Here is a 13,529-nt window from a genome sequence, read left to right on the forward strand (position 1 = left end):
CACCTTGAAAATAAAAATGTCTCGAACCAAAAGTGAATTCTGTTTTTTAATGGGTGGTTAATACGAAGATAGTTGTGCTGTCACGCCAGTCAGTCTGGATGATGACTGCACAAAGCTGCATGCAATTGGTCCTCAGTATTCATTCAAATGTCTTGAATGGTGCCAATTTTTATTTTGAGTTTTGCCTGTAGACCTAAAGCATAAAGTAGTTTGAACTGGTGCAGGAGACTGTGACTTCAGCAAAGATTTTTGCTTTCAAAACGTCTGAAATGTCCCAGAGAGCGAGGAGCGTGTGCTCAGTTAAGGTGCTGTGCATCACAGATCCATGGATGTTCTGTGAGGCTGTGTGGTTTAAATTTGAAAATACAGGTGTTTGCAGCTGTCCTGGAGCTAGAAATTTTGGAAATGGATTAGCGTTGATTAATTTGCTGCCCTGCGGCTCTATGGGGCGAACAACACTCCCATCGCTGACCCAACTCATCTCCAAAAAGACATAAAAAAAAACACCCAAATCCATGGCTTTTATGAGACGCTATATCAAAGCTAACACAAGACACAAAGTCAAAACACAACACAAAAGCCCAGGCTGAGAGGCATCCAGACCTGCAGTGCTCACTCCAGAAGCCTCTTCTGAAGCTGGCACAGGAGCTTTGAAGCATTCATCCCCAGGTCAGGTGCACCTCCTTCAGCCATCAGGTGGAGCACACCTGGGCACAGAGAGAGAGGACGGGAGAGGAACAGGGACACACAGAACAGGGAACTCACACACACACACACACAGCCATAACATTGTACATTCACACTCTTGACAGAATTATCAAGGAGTACACAGTATGTTATGAAAAAATAATCATCTCTTGAGGTTCAAAAGCATTATTGGAGACTTTGATCATAACAAGCTCATTATTTTAGAAGGAAAACAGACCTATGACATCAAACAAGAGTTAAATAAATCCTGAAGTAGCGTCCTTTTGTATTCCTACACTGAAAATGTACTGGGATTATTTTTTTATAATGTTAAATAACGATCAACTATAATCAATAGTAACCCTTCAGTTCCTTCTTCTTACCACTGGGTGGCAGTAATGCACTTCGCAGCTTGTTCGCTGACCGCCATTAAACACATAAGAAAGCAGAAAGGGGCGCAATAAGATATGGTTAAACTGGACTTTTACCCCATTAAAATCAGTATACCGGGGCTCTTACCACAAACTGCATCTCCCTTGAGATTTCTGCACCTCTCGTATGAACTTGACAGGCGGCCTTCAGTCTCGCGCTATTTATGAGGGGCTCTCCCTGTGGGTGTCACACAGGTCTGATGCTGCAGCTGCTGCTTCCTGTATTGAGGCACCAGCAGCCGGAGCCAAAGCCAAAGCCCTTTTCGCTTCAGAGCCCCACACCCCGAACTGAAACACGGAGGAATTTCTTCCTCGGACGCGACTGTCCTGCGGAGGGAAGAAGTCGGTCTGTAGCTGCCGGTAAAAGTGTGGCGGCCCGTTATCTTGTGAAAGCCGAGAAGCGAGGGGCAGCACAGTCGGACTGAGAGACGCAGGGCACGATTTTTCCAGGCGCTGGTGCTAGCTAGGAGCAGCTAGGCGGCTAGTGGCTAGTAGCAGCAGGTAGATAGCCTAGAAGAAGCAGAAAAATAGAAATGTGTTCACTCCAAAAGCTATAGATGCACCGGAAAGCGACCTGAGTTTTAAAGAGCACCTCGGCATGAAACTATTTACCGAAATAGCTGACTGACATGCTACCGAAAGTGTACTAACTTTGCTAACGCTAGCTAGCCAAGTTACTAGCCATCTAGAGCTGATCCTGTTGCTTTTTCAGAGTGACTTTCGAGTAAGTTAAAGGCTAGATTAGCAGCTTCCCAGCTCACTGTCGGTTCGTGCATTATTTGAGAGAGTCGTTTAGGCTAGTTAATGAAATGGCTCCCAAAAGAAGACCCGTTCCCTTGAACATAACGCCCATTGGGGAAGGACAGACCATCTCCAACACCATTGATGCTGCATCCGAGTGAGTAGCCCTAGTATGAGTTCACATTGAATGCACCCGTGTTAATGAGTGTCTGTAGGTGATCTGAATAAGTTGTCATCATTTGGAAGCACTGTATAACAAAAGTCATTTCCACTTACATGTAATTGTTAAATGTTACTGTCTAATCATCTGTCTGTGTGTCTGTATTAATCCCTGCTGAACCACCTGTGTCCCCCTCGCAGAGCCAACCTCGAGGCCTTACAGAAGAAGCTGGGTGAGCTGGACCTGGACGAACAACAGAAGAAACGACTGGAAGCCTTTCTTACCCAGAAAGCTCAGGTTGGGGAGCTGAAGGATGAGGATTTTGACCCCATATGTGAGCTGGGCGCTGGAAACGGAGGAGTGGTCAACAAGGTCCGCCACAAACCCTCGGGTTTGGTCATGGCTCGGAAGGTGAAAATCAACATTTGAAGAATATTATTGTCGTTGTTGTTGCAGGTGCAATTTGATGATTTTTAGGAACTCAAGTGCAGTTTAGATTTAATCATCGCACCACAGCACTGTTTTGGTTGGTTTGGTTTTTTGCACCCTCTTCTGCTTGGAGCTGCGCTGTGTGTAGATAAGCACACCGGGGCATGCACCATGATTTGCATGCAACAATAGCAAACACATCATTACTCAGAAGAAGTATTTGTAAATATACAAAGGCAGCTATCCTTAACATAAATAAGAAGTTTGAAGCACAGCCTTTAAGCTGGGATATATCTCATCTATATTTGGACAAGAGTATGTCTTCATTATGGACTGGTGGCAGCAGCGTACAGTTTGGAGAGTTAAGACCCTCAAATGTAAACTGCATCGTGTTCGGTGAGTCTAACACTAAATGGAAAAAGAAAAACCTTTGTCATCAAGTAAGAATACACTGTGATGAGGTATTGCCAAAGATATGGTCAAAGAGAGCACTGACAAGTTTATGTTTATACTGTTAAATGTCAAGACGTATCTGGGTCAGGGTTTTAAACAAAACCTAAGTGGATCCTTATTTCTAGTGTCTCCCCTTTGTATGCATTTATTTTAAAAAACAAATATTCACCCATATATATTTAAAAAAATATATCTCAAATATAAGTATGTGTGTCCTAAAGAAATATTGGTTTGACACTTACAGCTATTCTTGTCTAGTGCTGTGTGCTCATAGTAAGCTGGTTGGCCTGCTTTACCACTGTTTTGACCATAACGCAGGGTGTACAGTTTGTGAGACAGAAAGTTATCGGGACTCCACACAGACACTGCAGCAACAACCCAAACAAGCACAAGCTTGTAGGCCACCGAGCTACTAAGTGTGTGTTTACCCGCCAGTTGAATTTCCCCTAGAAATTCTCTCTCATGATGAGAAACAGTTTGGAAATCTTTGTTATTGTTGTTATCACTATTTTAAGAAGTAGGTGAGAATTCTTACACATTCTGTGTGTGTGTAGACTCACCTGGTTGGTGTCGGTGATGGAAACCATTTTAAGTGTGAATCCTAAATGGTACGTGTTAAAATTGCTGACAGAACACAGACAGACAAAACTGGCAAGTATTATAGTTATGCCAACCACCACCTCTGAAATGTGTTATCTTGAGATGTAAGGAGGTCAGTGTATGCTGTAACTACGTCTGTTGTTTGTCAGAACAGCAGTTTATGGTCTCATTCTTTCCCCCCTCAGTTGATCCACCTGGAAATCAAGCCTGCCATCAGAAACCAGATTATCAGAGAGCTGCAGGTGCTGCATGAATGCAACTCCCCCTACATTGTGGGCTTCTATGGGGCCTTTTACAGCGATGGGGAGATCAGCATCTGTATGGAGCACATGGTGAGAGACAAAGACTGCTGGCAGGGTCTACTACCAATGAGCTCAGGATTGATGTCTTTTCAGTAATTTGTTTTGGGGAAATACGTATTTAACACATCAGCATTTTTTTCATTAAACATATTTCCAATGCAGCCATTCACATGAAACGTGAGACGTTGGTATTAAGTCAGTAAAACCACACAGATACAGAAATCATATCATTTATATACATGAAAAAGTAAATACCTCATGATGTAGACAAAGAGCTTTCCCAGGGCCTTCACAACAACTCAGGTAAGCAAATTAGCAATGGCACTGGTTACCAATGGATTTCTCAACAGTCCTATAAGCACCACTGGGGGCATTATCTGCAAGTGGAAGGAACACGGCTCCTAGCCAAAGACCACTTGACGACCTTGAAGCAGCAGGTACAGTCGCCATGAAGAACAACAGGCAATGCAAACTCATTCTGGAAGAAAATCTGTTGCGATTCACCAGGACGATGAGGATGAGACACCAGTGGACCGTCCAGCAGGACAGCGATCCAAAACGTGCTGCAAAGGAGGCTGGCTGCTGGTTCCAGAGAAAGGACATGAAAGTGTTGCTGCAATCAGTCACCAAACTTAAACCCAATAGAACATTTGTGGAAGGAACTGAAGGTCAAGATGGATGAGCAGGCCCCGCTGGAACCTTCTAGATTTAACGAAAAATCCCTCCTGAACACTGTGACATGAGTTTCTTCATACAGGAAACGTCTTGAAGCTGTTACTGCAACAACAAAGGCTTCTCCACCAAGTATTAAATGAGCTTTTTCAATATTTTTTTTCCTTTCCACTTTATTGCACATAACTTTTTTTATGGATGAGAATGTTACAATTTCTTTATCTGTGTCGTTTCATGGAGTTAATACCGATGTCTGGTCTCAATTCCACGCGAACAGCTGCGTCGGAAATGCGTTTAATGGGAAAAATGTTGATGTGTTGAATTCTTATTTCCCCTGCTGTGTTTTTAAAAATGAAATACCAGATTTTAATAGCGCAACTTGTCTCTGCAGGATGGTGGATCCTTGGACCAGGTCCTGAAGGAAGCCAGAAGAATCCCAGAAGAAATCCTGGGCAAAGTTAGCATAGCTGTATGTAGTTGACTATTTCTGCTCCATTTACTAAAGTAGTTTTCTGCCTTTCTTCAGACCAGAGAAGACAGACAGCAGCTCGTCCGGTTTTAAAAGTGGTTGCAGTTTGAGTTTGGCAGTGGTGTGAAGATTCTTAGAGCTTGTAACCAGAAATGTATTTGCATATGCACTGCTGATGGTGGGTGTGTGTCTCTTGTGGTGTTGCTTAATAAGGTGTCATGCATGAGTCACAAACAATAGGGCCTACTGCTTTTTTCTTTTTCTTTTTCTTTTTTTTTAACTTGACTTAAACTCTTGTATCAAGTCCAAATAACCAAGTTTAATAATGGATTCACCGAAATAATGTGCTTATTTTTTGATTGATTCTACACAGGGAAAGCTTATTTTTATATGTGTCTACAGAGACTCGGCCCGTTGCGTATTTGCGTGTTCTGTTAAATGTTTTCCTCTCTTGTTTACAGGTATTGAGGGGATTAGCCTACCTGCGGGAGAAACACCAGATCATGCACAGAGGTAAGGGTGTTGTCTAGTTGCAATAAATTGCTCTCAAAATCCCTTCTGCAACATTTTCAAATCACTGCAGTACAAGAGATACTGTGTAGTTTACAAAATGGTTGGTGATTGACTAACAGAATTATTGGACTTATGATGATGATCAGGGTGTATGTTTGCAGAAAGGTGGAGTGTAGTGTTGTAGTAGCGCTGCTAATTAATGTGCACATCATCCAATGCAGTGTTTATTACACAGTTACTTTCTGGTTATTTCCTGTAAATTGCTTTCAGAATGAGTAACACGAACACCAGAGTGCTGCCTTAAACCTGAACAGCAGGTATCGCATGATGAGCAAGATGAGTTCAGGAATTTTCATAGCCATACTTTGAAGTACAGATTTTCACTACAGGGTCACAATTGTTTGTAATTTCAGTAAGTCCAATTCTCAAAGATGGGACTTTTCTTGCTAAAAAGTAAGCACATCAACTTCTTATAACCTCGCTGCAGAAGTTAAGCAGTATAGCATGTGTACCAATGCCAAACGAGTAACACATTAGAGCGATTACAGGACAGTCATCCTCATTTAGAAATACAGTGTAGATGTTTTTAAATGGACGTCTGTTGTGGGTAATATAATGATTCCCATCCCTTCAGTATTAGCGGTGGCTAAATTTTGCTGATGCTTTTGAGGCAGTGAAGATTCAGACCATGCACATGTTACAGTCTAAACATCACATAAAAAAAAAATTAAAAAAAAGCAGGATTATCCTTGAATTTTCCACTGACATTATCCTTTCTGCTCTGAAACACTAACAAAAAGCATTTAGGTATGATTGCTATTTCAAAATGCCTATGAACTTTTTTGACAGTGAAACCACTTTAAATGAGCCCACATTAACAAGATCGGCTCCAGTACAAATTCAGATTGTTTATCAATTGTCTTCATGCTTTTTCCTCCATATGCACTGCATCAACATCTTAAGTGCTTTAGCACGCTCACCACAAGGCAAGCTGTTATTTGGGAACATCACGAGTTCCTGATCATCAAAGTTTGGTGCATGGCGGGAAGAAGCGCTCAGTAAAAGCCTTTATCTTTGCATTCGGACAAAATCACAAGTCACACTGTAGCAGAGTCTAAGATTTTCTGCAGCACACCAGTGAGGAACCATAGGTGCGTTGTTCTGAAAGCTGTGAAGGCAGCAGTCAGACCCGTACAGTGCAGTTAGGTCTCACAGTGTTGCAGGGTCGGTGGTACTCGAGGACAGTTGTCTGAGAGCTCAGGCGGTAATTACAGCCTCTCAGATGTGATTATACAGCAGCCGCGCCTTGTTGACCCCTCCCTCTGTGTCTCCTTCCATCTTTCTCCCGCTCTTTCATGCAGCCTCTTTCTCAGTCACTCCTCGCGTGTCCTTGGTTGGTGGGAGGGGGTCACACACCACAGAGGACAGATTGCAGGGCTCAGCCATACCCCATTATTTTTGCAGGATGTTGTTCAGTGATGAGCGGGAAATGTGGAGGATCGAGATTGTTTATAACCGGGGCTCAGCTTGAGCTGTAGCTGTTTTCTCCCTTGCTTGATGAATGCAGCACCACAGAGAAACCTGGGGGGGTCTGTTAGAAAATAATTTTCACAGGCAATGTGTCTTGGAGGATCTCCGGGTCCTGGACAAATTGGAGAAGTTAAATATTATATGTTTTATTCAGCTTAATAACAGTTGATAGGCAGGCAATTTAAAAGTGACATCATGGTTTCAGAAAATGCTTAAGATTTGCTTGTTTGGCCACGTCTGATCTCTGTCTTGCTCGCCGCTGTTTGCCGTTATGGTTGGTGAGGCAGACTTCGGCATTCAATCCGAGCACGCCCTGTATCAGAGTGAAACAACGGTGAGGCAAATGTAGTGTTTCGTTCATCGCAGAGGCTAACCTGTAGCCTACACAGTCATAAGAACAAACGAAGAAGCTTTTTTTAATAGAAGGATGTGAGGGAATTTCATTTTAGCTTATTTTTGTACAATTCAAAATGTTTTTAGAGGGAATTATTTTCACCAGACATTATGACTGGACAAATTTTCCCTTCAAAATACTGGTGGGAGGGAATTTTTTTTTTTTCAAAGCCTGCACGTGTTATTGCCCCACATGAAAAACATAGATACATGCAGTACATACGGTGGACAGTCATACATATACTTACATACACAAGCCCACATTTATATAGTTGTGCTTATTTGCTGTTTGTTTAGCCAGGATTCCCTTGTAAGCAGCCCCCTCACATCCTCATGTCTACAAAATTGTATAGCTCAATTTATGAACAGTAAGGTGTTGAGTAAGAAGACGAGTTGCATTGGAGCATTATGTATTTGTTTGTCCGTGTCGCCTCTAACACGTAGATGTCAAGCCCTCCAACATCTTGGTCAACTCTCGCGGGGAGATCAAGCTGTGTGACTTCGGTGTGAGCGGCCAGCTCATAGATTCCATGGCCAACTCCTTCGTTGGAACGCGCTCCTACATGTCGGTGAGTCAGCTCTGCACGCCTGCGCCCCCACCCCTTTTCCTCTGGCCCTATCCCCACTTTCCTTCTCCTCTTTTCTCACATTGCTCTTGTTCATTGGCCCCGCCCTCGGCCTTCCCTTCCCCTGGCCCTCCCTCACTCCCCTGCCAAGAACCAAGGGCTGTGCCCAGGAAAGGGCTCTTTGGCAAAGAGCGACGCAAATGTGCTCGCTCTTTCTCGTCCTTCTTTCCCCTCACTCTTAGACACCTGGTGAGTGCACTGCTGAAATCTGCTTGTCTGTCCCCTCCTATTCCCATCTCTTACCCACAAAGCACTGGTGGTGTAGAGACACTTACCCTTTTATCATACTTCCCAACACACACACACACACACCTGTCCTTGCTCGCCCTTCTAACTAAAACAGTCCAAAGCTACTCTTCACCTCCTGCCAAACCCTCCCACCCATCCTCTGTCCTCTTGCCTGCACCACACCCCAACTCTCTTTGCCATAACACCCCCCTCCTCCTCTTCCTCTGCCATTATCCTCTTCTCCACTTCCTGTGCCTTCCCCACCCAGCCCTCTGCCCAACCCTCTCTCCTGCCTGGCGTCTTGGCTCTACCTGCTCCCTCTGACGTAGATCGTGTGTTTCTCAACAGCCGGAGAGACTGCAGGGCACTCACTACTCTGTTCAGTCTGACGTGTGGAGCATGGGTCTGTCCCTGGTGGAGCTGGCGATTGGCCGCTACCCCATCCCCCCACCAGATGCCAAAGAGCTGGAAGGCATCTTCGGACGGGCCGTTATGGACGGGGCTGAGGGAGAGCCTCACACCAACATGCAAAGGCCCAGACCACCGGGCAGGCCTGTGAGCGGTAAGAAACACGAAAACATTTAAAAACACATGCATGTTTATGATTTAAATTCATTTGGTCTGGAGAAATAAACTTCTAAATGTGTCCGTGTCTCCACAGGACATGGGATGGACAGTAGACCTGCCATGGCCATCTTTGAACTTTTGGACTACATTGTGAACGAGGTCTGAGAAAGCGCAACACAAACACATTTCTGTCCCTCGACACACAAGCGTACAGTGTATGTTTATTATTATACATTATTATTATTATTCTCCTTTTGACCTTTGATTCTTTGTTCCTCCTCAGCCGCCCCCTAAACTGCCACTCGGGGTCTTCACCAATGACTTCCAAGACTTTGTGACAAAATGGTGAGCAGCACTTTCACAGCGATCTACCAAAGCCGCTTGCGGTTTTTTCTGCTTTTATGCAAAAACGGATTGCGAGAAGTAGATGATGTAGAACACAGAGCTTACATTTCTACACTTCTTGTGCATTTAATGTCATGTGATGTGAAGACAGCGGTTGGTGGTGACTGAAAGGCATATGTTGAGCTTTGTTTGAAGTGGTTGCAGAAACTTGTCTAGCGAGATCTAAGATTGGAAAAACCCAACGTAATCCTTCAATGACAGAAGCAGTTCTACAGATTCTCATGTCAGTAATCTATCTGGTGTCATTTGTGCGTGCAGTTTGATCAAAAACCCAGCTGAGAGAGCAGACCTGAAGATGCTGATGGTAGGAACCTGAACCTCATCTTCATTCATCTGATGGTTTGATTACTGGGTGATTTATTTTTGCGTCAGTGATGCCAGCAGCACAAACGATGGTTTTCCCTTTGGTTTCCTTTCAGAGTCACACGTTCATCAAACGATCAGAAGTGGAGGAAGTGGACTTTGCCGGCTGGTTGTGCAAAACCATGGGCCTCAACCAGCCCAGTACCCCCACCCGCGGCACCGAGTGAACAGGCCCCCACTGCCCTGACACACCTGTGGGTCTTGCTTGCATACACATAAATTTACCGCACACACACGTACACAAGCCATCACACACATTGGCACTTTTTTCATCCTGCTCTTGGGTAAAAACGTTTTGGCCTCCCCCGTCATTTATTTCTTCACCAGCAGCAGGGCCCGTTGAGTCATTGTACTGTAAGGCCACAGCTTCACCATGCCAGTGTCAAGAGTAGCCACAGCTCACATTTCCACAGGTCTACAGAGGATGTAAAGCACTGAAGGGCTGCCAGTGTGTCAGCTGAATTTGCATTTATTGACAAACTTCTTTTGTATTGTTGAATATTCTCCGTTAATCTTTTCTATGGCAACGGTTAAAAGCTTGTGGTACTGTATTTTAATAATTTACCTGCTGTCTAGATTTCCACACTGAGAGAAATCCAAACCTATTATCCACTTGCAGATTCTAAATTGCTTTTATTGAAGGTGAATGCAGGTATTTTGATTTAAAATCCCCACGTCAAACTTATCCAAACGTTAACTGCAAAGACCTTGCAATTACCTCCAATATGATATTCAGATTTGTGAGTAGAGAGCGCAGGACAAATGGGTGTATATGGAGTCATTTTCACTTTTTGGTAAATGAGCGATCACTCTAAAGATCACTTTGTGAACAATGTCACAAACCAAAGAGGGTACTCATGACTAAGGTTTTTCAATGCCTAATCAGTTTTTTTTTGTTTTGTATGCACATTCAGTATATCAGTGTACTTTGAATGTTTTGATTTCTTTCATTCAGTGATCTACACTCCGATTGTATTGACGTTGTTTCCTCATCATACATCAATTTACATCCCACACGGTCTCCCTCACATGGGAGGAGGCATATGCTGTGGAGACCTGATATATGCCAGAATGTCTTTATGGACATTGAGAAAACAATGATCTAAATGTATTCATGGGATGATATAGCATGGTTTATTATCTTTCTAATACTGTATGTGTATTTTATTTCCCAAGATCATGATGGGGTTGATTAGCTGGTGTTTTTATCAGAAGCCTGAATCTCTGAAATGTCTATGAAATCTCAATCACGTTGACGAATTTGACCTTTATTTTTTCTCTCTGTTGTTGGTCTGTACTTTCCCCTGAAGTGTATTTGGTTATGTTTTCACTTTACTGTTAAGTGTGGCGCTCCAAGCTTTCTCTTGGGACACAACCAGCCTAGAGGTGTGCTTTTGGAAAATATTTGGGTTGAAATACAATTGAAAAATTTTCCCTTTGATTTTACCCAATTAGTTGTGGTAAAAGTACTTAGTACAAAGGGTTTGACTGAACATTTTAACCCAGGTCAGTGTTGGTCACATGGTGGTGGTGGTGTTACTTGCTAGCCTGCCGTCTTGCTAGAGCTCTTGTATTCTCTCTGCTTATGGCTGCCCTTTCTTGCCCCAAGAATGTGCATTCGTCCAGAGCAAAATGAATGCATTGTCACTTGTATGTGTACAAAGCTATATACAAAAATTACAGGAGTACTATTTTGCAGTCTTAATATACAAATTTTTGATTTATGTAAAAGACAAGGGAGAAGAGTCATTTTATTATAATATAAAAATGTGTTGGATATGGTTATAATGTATAAAAAGATTAAAATAAAACTTATTTGTGAATGTACTGTGAGTTACTCATTTTTGACAGCCATTGATATCCACTATGTCAGTACAATGCATGTTACCAAATCTGGGAAAGCACATTTACCAGTAATGGTACCACACTAGTAAGTTTATATATCACCTTTTAACAAAACAATATTAACTGTACAAATAACATTTTCTCTTTTTTAAATACCATTAATACCAAATTCATTATGATACATTGATCTGTTTGTTGTCAGGGCCTTAGCTACCACTGAGTACATGTCCTTGGTATTTTTCCAGGGAATTTGGGTTTTTTAGCAGCACAGTGGAGAGTACCTGGCGGGTATTTTACACAGTGATTCCAGTGATTTTTGAGTCATTTAAATTGGGTTACTTTTGGACAAATGTAATAAAAATAAGAGCTTTTTCCCCAAACAAAACTTCATTCTAGAGAGAGGCTTTAATAGCATTTAGACCATGTGGGCAAATCAATTTACAAAGTAGTATTTCGTGAATCACAAACTATAACTGAAGAGGAAACCGAACAGATGAATTATGAACAGTCGAAGTAATTAGACCTTTTTCGGGACTTCGCTTTTGCTTGCTCAGCATTTATCAAATCCTTGCTCCGGCCTCGGTACTAATGTGTGTTTATTGTCTTGTCCGGACGTTTCAATCTTGAGACTGCCTTTTACTCGGAACAACCTGGATGACTGATTTCTTCCAACTGGCCTTCTCAACCTTGTGGCATAGACGCGGAGATACCCGTTTCTGATTGGCTGTTAAACTCTTAACCGCTGCAGGCGTCAGTGCGAACGTGCAGGTGGACCTCGCCATAGTAACAGAACCTGTGCTTTCAATTTAGCCACCAGTCAAGCTAACGTTAGCTTGCGCTAATTTTCAATGAACTGACAGCGCAAAGGTTGAGAGATGGATGACGACGTGAATGCAGACTATTTCTAACTTTAAAGTGGTAAGTTGTCTTTTTAATATTTATTTTCATCTCACGTTTAAAAAAAAATATCGGTTTTTACTTGATCTCAGTTCGGCATTGAGCAGCAATACTGGTAACTTTAGCTTTCTTCTTATCGGTTAATGAGGAAAGAGTCTTAAAGTTCAAAAAAATATCTAACCAACTTGTGAGAGCACTGCAGACACAGCGGGGTGACACAGTTTGTCCCTCACCTATAAAATAAGTTAAACTTCCAGGTAACTCTGAGCCTTAAAGTCGACTTATGAAGTGAGTATTAGCTAAACTTTTTCCCACTGACCCCAGGACTGAAGTCTGGCCAGCAGCTTCAGGCACGTACATGTACAAACTTGAACTGTTGCGGCTCCGGTTGGTCCGCCAAGTGGCGATTTGTTTCCGGGGATTTTTGTGAACTCCCTCCTTTTTTGGCTAGATTTAATCAAAACCATCATTCAGACGGTAATGGCAAAGACAGATCTGACGTGGGGTGTCTGGAGTTGGAGAAGACCAGTTTATATTGGACTGTAAGGCGACATAGCCATAAAAGTGCCTGACATCATCTCAGACTGCCATGGGCTGAGAACAACTAATTTTAACTGTGGATAATCAGGGCAAAACTGAATAGTAGGCAACTTGTGTAAATATTATGTATTTATATGAAAGTGTATATCCTGCTGGTTTAATTTCACTTAGGCTGCAACTTATCCACCTGCATCCTCTTCACTTAGCATTGCAAATTATAGCAAGTGATGATACCAACCATCCAAATACTGCAATTCATGTGTGTTTCTGAAGTTGGAAAACTGTGACTCCCCTGTGCTTATGAAGAGACAGTGCTGAACAGTGCCCTCTAGACAGAGGGTGTGTCACTACCTCTCCCTCCCAAATAGCCCCTTGATTCCCCTGCATGGTTATCTGTGCAGTGCCAAGCCTGTGACAAGCCCTGCTGCACTGTGGGACACGACTCCTGTAAGACTGGAGCCAAAGGCCAACTGTTTACAGGCGGTAGCTCTGTGAAAAGTACGTCCTGTCAAGTGTGTGTATGAAATCTATGACTTAATAGTGCTTTCAGAGGTGTGTTGGGATGGTTTATGGTGCAACAGAATCATCGAATACATCTTGTGCTCCATCCCACTCCGTGGCACAATGGCTGGCTTGCAGTCACTGAGGGGGCGTGCGGGTGGGTGGTTGGAAGTGGCG

The 13,529-nt window shown here is 43.0% G+C and overlaps 1 protein-coding gene across 1 annotated transcript; it reads left to right on the forward strand.

Annotated features, from left to right (window-relative positions):
* Positions 1 to 1,115: 1,115 nt before the first annotated feature.
* Positions 1,116 to 11,396, forward strand: map2k2a (mitogen-activated protein kinase kinase 2a). Its single transcript, XM_076726126.1, has 11 exons — positions 1,116 to 2,016; positions 2,220 to 2,430; positions 3,687 to 3,833; positions 4,867 to 4,944; positions 5,406 to 5,457; positions 7,825 to 7,949; positions 8,583 to 8,796; positions 8,896 to 8,960; positions 9,085 to 9,146; positions 9,465 to 9,510; positions 9,626 to 11,396. Exons 1-11 carry the CDS (start codon positions 1,928 to 1,930, stop codon positions 9,734 to 9,736), a joined length of 1,200 nt encoding a protein of 399 aa, XP_076582241.1. The 5' UTR covers positions 1,116 to 1,927; the 3' UTR covers positions 9,737 to 11,396.
* The last annotated feature ends 2,133 nt before the right edge of the window (positions 11,397 to 13,529 follow it).

The sequence above is a fragment of the Chaetodon auriga genome, chromosome 3, assembly GCF_051107435.1.
Source record: "Chaetodon auriga isolate fChaAug3 chromosome 3, fChaAug3.hap1, whole genome shotgun sequence".
In the NCBI taxonomy this organism is placed as follows: Eukaryota; Metazoa; Chordata; class Actinopteri; order Chaetodontiformes; family Chaetodontidae; genus Chaetodon; species Chaetodon auriga.